Source organism: Rattus norvegicus, chromosome 1, assembly GCF_021556685.1.
Source record: "Rattus norvegicus strain SHRSP/BbbUtx chromosome 1, alternate assembly SHRSP_T2T, whole genome shotgun sequence".
Lineage (NCBI taxonomy): Eukaryota > Metazoa > Chordata > Mammalia > Rodentia > Muridae > Rattus > Rattus norvegicus.
The window spans coordinates 75687362-75699870 of record NC_141534.1 but is presented as its reverse complement, the minus strand read 5'-3'; the positions used below and the strand labels follow the sequence as shown (position 1 = coordinate 75699870).

The window sequence follows — 12509 nt, the reverse complement described above, 5'->3', positions numbered from 1 at the left end:
CCATTCTCTAGCTTTTGCTTTCTACTTCCTGTTCCATAATATTTCCTAAGCCTTGAGTAGGGGGTAATAGAAATCACATCAATGACTGAGCACTCACAATTATTCTGTAGATTTTGATCACTTAATAGTCTCTGCATTAAATAATGTCAGCTGCAAAATTTAATCTCTAAAAAAGTAAGGAACAGCACAAATCCATATTTGTATAAATACAAATATTTAGAAGGTAGTTTGACAATATGACCATTTAGTAAAATGACAGCAGGAACCCTACTTTAGAACTCTGATCTCTCCAGTCATGGGGCCATGACCAGGTTTATAGTACCAGGCATGAGTTTTGCACCCTCCTCCAGTATTATTCCTTAAATCTAATCAGACATCATTTAAGTTACCCCATAACAATTTTATCATTATTGCACTACTATGTACATCTAGCCTGGCACATACATATTGTAGCATGTGAGAACAATGCAGGATAAGTGTGTTATGTGCAAATCAGGGGCTGGAAATTGAAAAGTAAGAAATGGAAAAGATACCTCACATAAGGAGTTGCAGGCATAGGTATGTTGATTAGAGTTATTCAGTTTAAATTCCTCTGCATCTTGTATTCCAAACTGAAACATGACAAGCTTTCTCCCTCCCTCTCTCTCCCTCCCTCCCTCTCCCTCCCTCCCCCTCTCTCCCCTCCCTCTCTCCCTCCCTCCCTTCCCTCCCACATGCACGTGCCTTATTCCCCTCACTCACTTTGTTAGTGTGATTATTATTGATGCCATATAGCCTTGATTCATAGGTCCATAAGATTTCAGCTATGAGGTTGCTGTTTTGGTCTTTCCAACACTGTATAACATATGATTTTCCCATCTGTGTCATCAAATCTTTCTCTCTTCCTAGTGTACCTCATCAGGAAGCATGAACTTACAGGAATCACCTCTGGATTCCTGTATCCTGTCCTTTCAGCTTGGCAGTAGGATATCTCCTCATGTCACCAGTGATTTATATGTGTGGTGATGAAATTTTTAATGAACTTGATTTATAAGTTCTCTATATGTCTATTTGCCTCAAACATCATGTTTAATGCTATAAATACAGACTAGTTAGAAATTCTCAGTGAAGACTTTTGCTGATGCTTTCAGAAAAGTGAAGAAAGTCAAACAGACCCAGTGTTAAGGCTTTATAACTGATACATTACTTCTTTCTGAACACAGTTCTATATGGATCATGGTTTGAGCACATCCGTGCCTGGCTGTCCATGCAAGAATGGGACAACTTCTTGTTACTGTACTATGAAGACATGAAAAAGGTGAGCATCCATCTTACAATCACCACACAGTTAAGAACTAAACCCTAGTAATGAAATAGCTTACTGAGAAATGTGATTTTTTGTTTGTTTTGCTTTTTCCTTTTCTTTTTATTAATTAAAACATCTTTTAAGTGTTAATGTATTTGATCATGTTCACCCTCTCCCAGAGGGTTTCCAGATGATCTATGGCTCCTTATCCACCCCACTTCACAGTTTTTCACAAAAATTCTAGTACAAAAGCAAGCCTCCCAAATCAAGACAAAAACATATAAAAGAATCCAATATAAAATAATGTGTTGAACAGTTGTCTGTAAATGTGTCACAGGGTATAAAATCCTGAGAGGAGGGAACTTTAATTATGAAAATGTCTCCATAAGGTCCAGCTGTATGCAATACTGTAAGGCATTTTCATAATCATTGATTGAAGGGTAAGGGCCCACCCCTCATGAGAGCTGTCATCCATGGGTTCTTTAAGAAAACAGGCTGTACATAGTATGGTAAAGGAGCCAGCAAGCAGCATGCCTCTATTGCCTCAGCATCATTTCCAGCCACCAGGTTCCTGCACTTTTTATTGTCTTGTCCCAACATCCTGCAATGATGTATAGCAGTGATATGTAATTACCAGTGAAATGACATGTGATAAAAAAAAACCTATGACATAGAAATTAGACCAGTGAATACAACAAAACTAAGAGAATCTGATTGAAAGCACTAGGATCCTAGATCCACTCATTCACTCACTCAGGAAACTCATGAAAACCCTATTTAGCCAACAGCTCAATTAGATGTAACCCAATCCTAGTGCTGGAATTTTTCATTCATTCATTCTGTTTCTTTGGAACAAGAGATGGCCACTATGTGGTCATTTCACTTTGAACACCTTCATATATGCATAGTTTTTAGTAAGTTTCCACTGTTTTATGTTTCAATTCTACCTCTCAACTGTCTCACAATTTTACCTGTATCTCCCTTTACCCCCTTTCAAAATCCCCTCTCCCTTCCACTTTCCCACTTGATTCCTCCATCCTAGATCTTTAACATGCCTTCATAATTTCTTCTGTATATTTAATGTTTTGATTATTATGTTATCTGTGCACTGATTTTCTGGTCCATTCTACATGGTGTTCTGTATGCTTCAAGAATGTTTGTAGTCATCTCTTTCTTCAGGTTAGTATTTTTTCTATGATTTTGTTGAAAATATTTGCTGTGCCTTTGGCATGGGCTTCCTTTACATCTTCTATTCCTATTATTCATAGATCTGGTCTTTTCATAGTAGTGACCCAGATTTTGTGGATATTATGTTCCAGGAGCTTAATATTTTATTATTTATAACATTAATATTAATAATAATATTTAATTTAATGCATTTAATTTTACTTTAATGTTTTCTTCAATGTATTCTTTTCTTCTATAATGTCTTCAATACCTAAAGTTTTCTATTCTAGCTATTGTACTTGTTGGGGAAGCTTGCCTCTGAGATACCTGTTTGAGTTCCAAAAATTTCCTTTTTGAGATTTCCTTTAGTTTGGATTTCATGCATTGATTCTATTTCTACCCAGGGGGAAATCAGTTCAATTCAGTTTTTTCTACTGTTTCTTTGTGGTTTCATAGATTTCTTCAAGGAAGATATTAATTTCCTTTTAAAAGACCACTATCATATTTATAATTTCTTTTAAGCATTTTTTGTTGTGTCTCAGCTAAGGTGAAATAATCAGGGCGTGCTATGTTACAATTGCTGACCTCTGGTGGATATATATTTGTCCTGTTTATTACTGATTGTTTTTTCCCTGGAATATAGGCATTATACTGGCTGCTTTTGTGTGTCAAATAGACAGAAGCTTGAATTATGACAAATTTCAATGTCTTCCTTGAGGAAATGCCTCCATGAGATCCAGCTGTGTGGCAGTTGTCAATCAGTGATCAATGGTGCTGGACCCTTGTGGGTGGTACCATCCCTGAGCTGGTAGTCTTGGTTTCTATAGGAAAGCAAGGTGAGCAAGCCAGGGGAAGTAAGCCTATAATAGCATCCCTCCATGGTCTCAGCATCATCCCCTGATTCTTGGTCTGCTTGAGTTCTACTCCTGACTTCCTTTGGAGAAGAAGTGTAAGCTGAATAAACCTTTTCCTCTCCAAGTTACTTTATGGTCATGATATTTTTCAGGAATAGAAACCATGACTAAGACAGGCATCTTAGATTAAGATAATGTGTCTAGGTGCTGATAGCTGGTCTGGTCTTTATTTGGTGAGAGTTTTGTTTCCTGGCTGTGTCTCACTCTGGTTATTAAGAGAATTAGGTAGATTTATATATCCTGTAGAAATTAAATTGCAGTAACAAATAAGATGTGTTCATGAGTTGTGGGTCCTGAGAGTTAGGAATGCATATGGATCGGACTCAACTGAGGGACTCCAGAAGAGGGAGGAAAGCAAAGTATTCCACCAGGACCTGCTTAGTCAATCTCCTGGAAATGGGGTTAGAGTGTGAGGAAAGGCCAGAGAAGGAGATTTGATAAAGAGGTGTGGATGAGACTCACAGATTGGATTTGAAGAATATGGGGGAAAATGAAGACATGAAGTTGTAACCTCATTGCTTCCCTGTCATAATGGGGTGTAGCTTCTTTGGGAGAGCATACTGGAGTTGGGGGCTGGGGAAAAGCAATTTATTAAGCAAATTTGGTGTTTTGCTGCAGAGATAAGTAGGTGTCTGGGTATTGGACTCGAGACGTGTTGGGAGAAGTGAAGATTTATCTGCAGATAGCCTACCAGTTTCCTTAGCCAGAGTAGTCCACTAGTTCCCAAGGAGTACTGAACTTGGGGACTGGAATAATGCAATGAGTGAAGGGAGTAATTTTAGAAGGGAAAGGTCTTTGAATCCAATAGAGAAGGGAAGTATTGCCACTATTTTGTATGTTTGTTTGTTTTGTTTTGATTTGTTTATTTTGTCTTTTTTGTTTTTGTTTTTGGTGCAGAACTAAGGATGAGACTTGGGCATGGGATCTAAAAAAGCAGAGGGAAAAGTGAAGGTCTGCTGTCAGCCCACCTGCTTCACTGAAAGTATTGAGAAAAATAAATATTGATAAAAATTAAAGTGCAACTAAACAAAAAAAGAAAACATGAAATTATCCCAAAATAATTTGAGCTCTTAGTGTCCTATCCCAGGAAGCAGAAAGATTACCTGTAAAAAAACCCAAAACCTTTCATTACAGTCTTTTTCCCATATGTAGAATTTTTTACTTAATCATCATGAAATTAAGTTTTCCCTAGGAAGGATCACTACCTAGCTGTCTGCTACACAGTAGTGCACATTCCCATTAGCCTCCTTTCTCACCATTTAATGTTCTCTTCACTTATTGTCATGATTGTTTCTTTTGTATGAAATATTAAGTGGAACTGTGGTAAATATGTAAAAACAAGTTTTAAGCCAAGAAATCTTCATGGCCCCATTAAAAGCACAATATTTGATGTTCAAAGATTTTTATTTGTAATGCCTATCTCCTACAAATAAACCAATTGCACTAATATACAGATATTGCAAAAATTGGGTATCTGAGGCAGAAAAAATATTAAATTTGATGCCCATGTGAGCTTCAACCTGAGATGCTTACTCAAAACAAAATCTCTCAGAATTACCCCAAGTAATTAATATTGACAACATTTTATGAAACTGTTTTAAAGCTGTATTGTTTACACTTAGCCTAAGCAAACAGTATTATCTGGTGTAAACATTAAACTATGCCTAGGTCTTTGTGCATGTTCTTCCACTTTCTTGGTCATTGTCTAACGGTATTTCTGTTAGTTTCTGTAAACATCTCAGGGCAGGTTAGATACAGTTGTACATACTTTCAATGCCAGGACTTGAAAGGAAAAGCCAGATAGATGGATCACTGATATCTGTGAGGTTGAGGAGTAGTGGTCTCCATACGAACTTTCACTGTATAAGACAAAGCTCCATATTGAGGCTTGTCTTTAAAAATATCTCAGTATACTTAGTGAGTTTATCAGCACAAACATTTTATAATGGCACTAAGGAGATGGAGGCCCAAGTGTCTGAAATTCATTATCATTATCCTCTACCAAGCAAGTTTAAGTTTAACCTTGGTTCTATGAGAACCTATCTCTAATATTTTCTCTTCCCTGAGAAGAAACCCACAACTTCTGTATTTCTCAATATATAAATGTTGTGTGTGTGTCTTACCTGCCTTTATTCCACTGCCTTTTCTAGCCTACAGCACAATCATGCTCACTCATTTTTTGATGCCCTTTCTTCATGTCCCTTTTTTCCTTCCCTATTTACAGATTCCTTATTTGCATCTGTTATCTCAGAGCTCTCTGTTTATCACATTCATTTCTGTTTCTTCTTCTATCAGGATACAATGGGAACCATAAAGAAGATATGTGACTTCCTGGGGAAAAAATTAGAGCCAGATGAGCTGGATTTGGTCCTCAAGTATAGTTCCTTCCAAGTCATGAAAGAAAATGACATGTCCAATTATAGCCTCCTGATGAAAAAATCAATTTTTACTGGTATTGGCCTCATGAGGAAAGGTAAAGAAATTGTCTATCATCAGAATATATTAAAGATTTGTTTTGCCAATGAATCTCTAAGAAAGTGTTGCAAATGTACAGAGAATCACTTCTCACCACTGAAAGCCTCTCCCAAATATTAAAGGTGAATATTTTTATGGAGAAGATGGGGGCATCAAACACTGTGAAAAGTTGATTTATTCTGGGAGATGACCTTAGGATTGAAGATAGTCATGTTCATTAACTTCAGTGAAAAAAAATATGAAAGTAATCATGTTTACATTAGGTATTGTAAAGTCCCTGTATCATAATCCTAAACTCTAAAATATAAAAATTACAATGAAGGAGACCAAATATATCTAAGATGACAACCACAGAACCACAAAAATTGCATTAACACCTGGAAAAGATATTGAACAGTTCAATAGTGCTGCCATAGAGTAGGGCAGAGTAGACAAGAAAAGGACTAAGAAAATTCTCTAGGGTTAAAACCTGATGGTATTAATTTATATGTATGACTGCTCTGTTTGTGCCAGAAGAGGGCATGAAATTTCATTACAGATGGTTGTGAGCCATCATGTGGTGACTGGGAATTGAACTAAGGAACTCAAGGAGAGTAGTCAGTGCTGATAACACCTGAACCATCTCAACATCCCCTTTCTTAAAATAAATGGAGTGAAACTTGAATCAATGTCAGTAAGTTTAGGGAATAGGAAAGGCTGCACAATCCATCCCTACCTACTAAATACAGTTCCTAACTAGAGTGATTAGACAACAAAAAATGGTCAAAGGAATACAAGTTGGAAAGGAAGAAGTTAAACTATTACTATTTGCAGATGATATGCTGGTATACTTAAGTGACAGCAAAAATTCCACCACAGAATTCCTAAACCTGATAAACAACTACAAAAAAGGGACTGGATAAAAAAAATTAACTCAAATAAAGAAGTACCCTTTCTCTATTGAAATGGTAAACAGGCAGAGAAAGAAGGTAGGAAAATAACACCATTTTCAATAGTCACAAGCAATATAAAATATCTTGGTGTGAATCTATAGAACAAGAACTTCAAGTCTGTGAAAAAGAAAATTGAATATCTCAAAAGAGGGAAAGTTCTGCCATGTTCATGGATTGGCAGAATAAATATAATAAAAATGGCTATCTTGCAGAAAGACTCTACACATTCAATGCAATCCCCATGAAAATTCTAACTCTATTCTTCAAAGCATTAGAAAGATCCATTTTCAAAATCATTCGGAATAATAAAACCAGGATAGGAAAAACTATTCTCAACAATAAAAGACCATCTGGTGGAATCAACATCCCTGTCCTCAAAATTTACTACAGAACAATCATGATAAAAACTGAATTGTATTAGAACAAAGACAGATATGTAGGGCATGAAATATAATTGGAGATGCAGAAATGAACCCACACAACTATTGTCACTTTATCTTTGACAAAGGAACTGAAACCCTCAGGTGGAAAAATGACAGCATTTTCAACAAATGGTGCTAGTTTAACTGGAGATCAGAATATACAAGAATGCAAATCAATCCATTCTTACATTCTTGTACAAAGCTTAAGCCCAAGTGGATGAAGGACATACACATAAAATCAGATACACTGAAACTAACTGAAAAGAAAGTGAGGAAACCCTCAAACACTTGGGCAAAGGAAGAAATTTCCTGAACATTACACCAATAGCTTATGCTCTGAGATCAAGAGTCAACAAATGGGACCTCATAAAATTGCATATATTCTGTAAGGAAAAGAGCACTGTCAATAGGACAAAGAGGTAACCAATAAATTGGGAAAAGATCTTTACCAATCCTACATCTGATAGAGGGCTAATATCTAATATATACAAAGAACTCAAAAAGTTAGACTCCAAAGAATCAAATACCTATTAAAAATGGGGTACAGGGCTAAGCCAAGAATTCTTAGCTGAAGAATATTGAATGGCCATGAAACAACTAAAGAAATCTACAATATCCTTTGCCATCAGGGAAATGCAAATCAAAACAACCCTGAGATACCACCTCACACTACTCAGGATGGCTAAGATCAAAATCTCATGTGAGAGTACATGCTGGTAAGGATGTGGAGAAATAGGAACACTCCACCATTGTTGGTGGGAGTGCAAGCTGGTACAAGCACTCTGGAAATCAATCTGGTGGTTCCTCAGAAAATTGGACATAGTACTAACTGAAGACCCAGTTATACCACTCCTGGGCATATACCTAAAAGATGTTCCAATATATAACAAGAAGACATTCTCCACTATGTTCATAGCAGCCTTATTTATAATAGCCAGAAGCTAGAAAGAACCAAGATGTCCTTGAACAGAGAAATGGATACGGAAAATGTGGTATACTTATGTAATGGAGTATTACTCAGCATATTAAAAAGTGACTTCATGAAATTCTTAGGCAAATGGATGGATCTAGAAAATATCTTCGTGAGTGAGGTAACCCAATCACAAAAAACACATATGATGCACACCCACTAATAAGTTTATATAAGCCAAAAAGATCAGAATAACAATGATATAATTCAAAGACCATATGAAGCTATAGAAGAAGGAAGACCTAAGTGTGTCTTATCCAGTCCTTGACAGAAGGGGGAACATAGTACTCAACAAGAGGAAACATGAAGTCAAGTTGTGGAGCAGGTACTGAAGGAAAGTCCAGCAAGTGTCTGCCCCACCTGGGGATCCATCCCATTTATAGTCATCAAACCTAGACATTATTGCTAATGCCAAGAAGTGCTGGCTGAAAGGAGCCAGATATAGCTGTCTCCTGAGAGCCTCTGCCAGAGCCTGACAAATACAGAGGCAGATTCTGACACCCAACCATTGGACTGCAAACAGGGTACTCAACTAAGGAGTTAGACAAATAATTGAACAAGCAGAACAGGCTTGTCACTCCATAGTAAGAACAACAATATCAACCATGCAGAGCTGCCAGGTACTAAACCACCAAAGATTACACATGGAATGACCCATGACTCGAGAGGCATATCAAGCAGAGGATGGCCTTGTTGAGCAACAATGGCAGGAGAGGCCCTTGGTTTTGTGAAGGCTCAAAGCCCTATTGTAGGGGAATGTCAATGCTGGGAGTCATGATTTGGTTAGAGGGTGGAGAGGCACCCTCAGACGGGCAAGAGTAGCAGGTAATGGGTTATGGGGTTTCTGGAATGAAAACTGTGAATGGGAACTACATTTGAAATGTAAAAAGAAAATATCCAATAAAAATCTGACAGCATTTGTCAACCTATGTTTGATTACTTTATGTTCATTACCCTTTTCTTTTTTTGAATTGTCTCTCCTGGATGGGGAATTTCAACTCTCTTTATGTCTCTGCCATCTCTGTATTCTGGGAGAATATTGTGTGTGTCATTTCATAGTTGTTCAGGTAAGGTATGACTTTGCCAGAATGAATCAGACCTTGAGACTTACCCAGACTTGATTAGGTAGTGATAGATGACATGAAACTCAGAGTAGAAGAAAAAGGGTGCCAGTAATCAGATATTTAACAATGAATATGAACATCAGCATAAGCAAAGGAAGTAAGAGTTATGGATTTCATTTTTCCCATAATTTAAATGCATCAGCCTTTACTGTCACTCCTTTTCTGTTCCAGCATGAGATTTGGCTACTAGCAATATAAGGATATCAGGATTTTTCATAGACAAAATGAAATCAAGTACTTACCTTATTGTATTTAATCTGATACACTTATAGCCCCATGTTAGGAAATTCTGACTCAAAATTAAGCATGATATCTCACCACTCACTACAAGAGAATGGGTATCTATACAGTAAAGATTAAGGCCTCTGTAAGAATACACTGGTGTTGCCATATGACTTCATACCTCTGCACTCCAGTCAGTGGAGACATATTTCTCTGTACTAGAACTGAAGGTTTGACCTAAAAGAAGTAGTCTGTTCTTACGTTTCCTACAATGAATCAGAATTTGGCAGAGGTAAAACAGTATATGAACATACAATTATGTAATTAAATACCTATAAAATCAAGAAGCTCTGCTAATATCAAAGGGATAAGGAAACTAACAAGCATATGCTTTAGCAGAGACACATCAGAGGAGATGGACGAGAATTTAAGACAAAATTCTATAAGGACAATTATTATTTCTTCTTTTCCAGGAAGTTTCTTCTAGGATGAGACCACACATGGATTTAATCTCTTCCAAATGTACATAATATTTGTCATGCGGGATAGATTATAGGAACAATACATACATACATACATACATACATGCATGCATGCATAAAATCAGTAATTATAATACAGTTCTGACAAAACACTTGTTCAAACTTCATAATATTTTTTGTATTTTAATTTTCCTAGTGATTATTGTTAGATATTTTTGCATTTGAAAACAACTATTATTTGGGAGGATTCTTTTTCTTTTTTTTTTAATTCACGTTAGGGAATGCTTTAATTTTACTAACCACTCCACAGATGACCTCATTATCAAATAAGAAAACAGTCACAGAGAAGTAAGTTAACCAGTATTCTCTCACATAAGAAACACATCACAACTACGGAATGGCACCCCAATCTTTTGCATTTGCTATGCCTTTTTTTCATTTTTTTATTAACTTGAGTATTTCTTATTTACATTTCGAATGTTATTCCCTTTCCCGGTTTCCGGGCCAACATCCCCCTAACCCCTCCCCCTCCCCTTCTTTATGTGTGTTCCCCTCCCCATCCCCCCCCATTACCGCCCTCCCCGCAACAATCACGTTCACTGGGGGTTCAGTCTTAGCAGGACCAAGGCCTTCCCCTTCCACTGGTGATCTTACTAGGCTATTCATTGCTACCTATGAGGTCAGAGTCCAGGGTCAGTCTGTGTATAGTCTTTGGGTAGTGGCTTAGTCCCTGGAAGCTCTGGTTGCTTGGCATTGTTGTTCATATGGGGTCTTGAGCCCCTTCAAGCTCTTCCAGTTCTTTCTCTGATTCCTTCAACGGGGGTCCCATTCTCAGTTCAGTGGTTTGCTGCTGGCATTCGCCAATGTATTTTCTGTATTCTGGCTGTTTCTCTCAGGAGAGATCTACATCCGGCTCCTGTCGGCCTGCACTTCTTTGCTTCATCCATCTTGTCTAATTGGGTGGCTGTATATGTATGGGCCACATGTGGTACAGGCTCTGAATGGGTGTTCCTTCTGTCTCTGTTTTAATCTTTGCCTCTCTATTCCTTGCCAAGGGTATTCTTGTTCCCCTTTTAAAGAAGGAGTGAAGCATTCACATTTTGATCATCTGTCTTGAGTTTCATGTGTTGTATGCATCTAGGGTAATTAAAGCATTTGGGCTAATAACCACTTATCAATGAGTGCATACCATGTGAGTTTCTCTGTGATTGGGTTACCTCATTCAGGATGATATTTTCCAGTTCCAACCATTTGCCTATGAATTTCATAAAGGCACTGTTTTTGTTAGCTGAGTAATATTCCATTGTGTAGATGTACCACATTTTTTTGTATCCATTATTCTGTTGAAGGACTTCTGGGTTCTTTCCAGCTTCTGGCTATTATAAATAAGGCTGCTATGAACATAGTGGAGCACGTGTCTTTTTTATATGTTGGGGCATCTTTTGGGTATATGCCCAAGAGAGGTATAGCTCGGTCCTCAGGTAGTTCAATGTCCAATATTCTGAGGGACCTCCAGACTGATTTCCAGAATGGTTGTACCAGTCTGCAATCCCACCAAAAATGGAGGAGTGTTCCTCTTTCTCCATATCCTCTCCAGCATTTGCTGTCACCTGAGTTTTTGATCTTAGCCATTCTCACTGGTGTGAGGTGAAATCTCAGGGTTGTTTTGATTTGCATTTCCCTTATTACTAAAGATTTTGAACATTTCTTTAGGTAGTTCTCAGTCATTTGGCATTCCTCAGCTGTGAATTCTTTGTTTAGCTCTGAACCCCATTTTTAATAGGGTTATTTGTCTCCCTGCGGTCTAACTTCTTGAGTTCTTTGTATATTTTGGATATAAGGCCTCTATCAGTTGTAGGATTGGTAAAGATCTTTTCCCAATCTGTTGGTTGCCGTTTTGTCCTAACCACAGTGTCCTTTGCCTTACAGAAGCTTTGCAGTTTTATGAGATCCCATTTTCGATTCTTGATCTTAGAGCATAAGCCATTGGTGTTTTGTTCAGGAAATTTTTTTCCAGTGCCCATGTGTTTCAGATGCTTCCCTAGTTTTTCTTCTATTAGTTTAGTATATCTGGTTTGATGTGGAGGTCCTTGATCCACTTGGACTTAAGCTTTGTACAGGGTGATAAGCATGGATCGATCTGCCTTCTTCTGCATGTTGACCTCCAGTCGAACCAGCACCATTTGCTGAAAATGCTATCTTTTTTCCATTGGATGGTTTTGGCTCCTTTGTCAAAATCAAGTGACCAGAGGTGTGTGGGTTCATTACTGGGTCTTCAATTCTATTCCATTGGTCTATCTTTCTGTCTCTGTACCAATACCATGCAGTTTTTTTATCACTATTTCTCTGTAATACTGCTTGAGTTCAGGGATAGTGATTCCCCCTGAAGTCCTTTTATTTTTGAGGGTAGTTTTAGCTAGCCTGGGTTTTTTGTTATTCCAGATGAATTTGCTAATTGTTCTGTCTAACTCTTTGAAGAATTGGATTGGTATTTTGATGGTGATTGCATTGAATCT

At 37.5% G+C, this 12509-nt stretch overlaps 1 protein-coding gene across 1 annotated transcript; it reads left to right on the top strand.

The window, feature by feature from the left end:
* Window positions 1-1202: 1202 nt before the first annotated feature.
* Window positions 1203-9094, top strand: LOC120099768 (sulfotransferase 2A1-like; the record flags this gene model as incomplete). The annotated part of the gene is given in 2 exon segments (NM_001432928.1): window positions 1203-1297; window positions 5662-9094. Coding segments are annotated over 2 exon segments (395 nt in total), but the record flags the coding sequence as incomplete, so codon positions are not given.
* Window positions 9095-12509: the final 3415 nt, after the last annotated feature.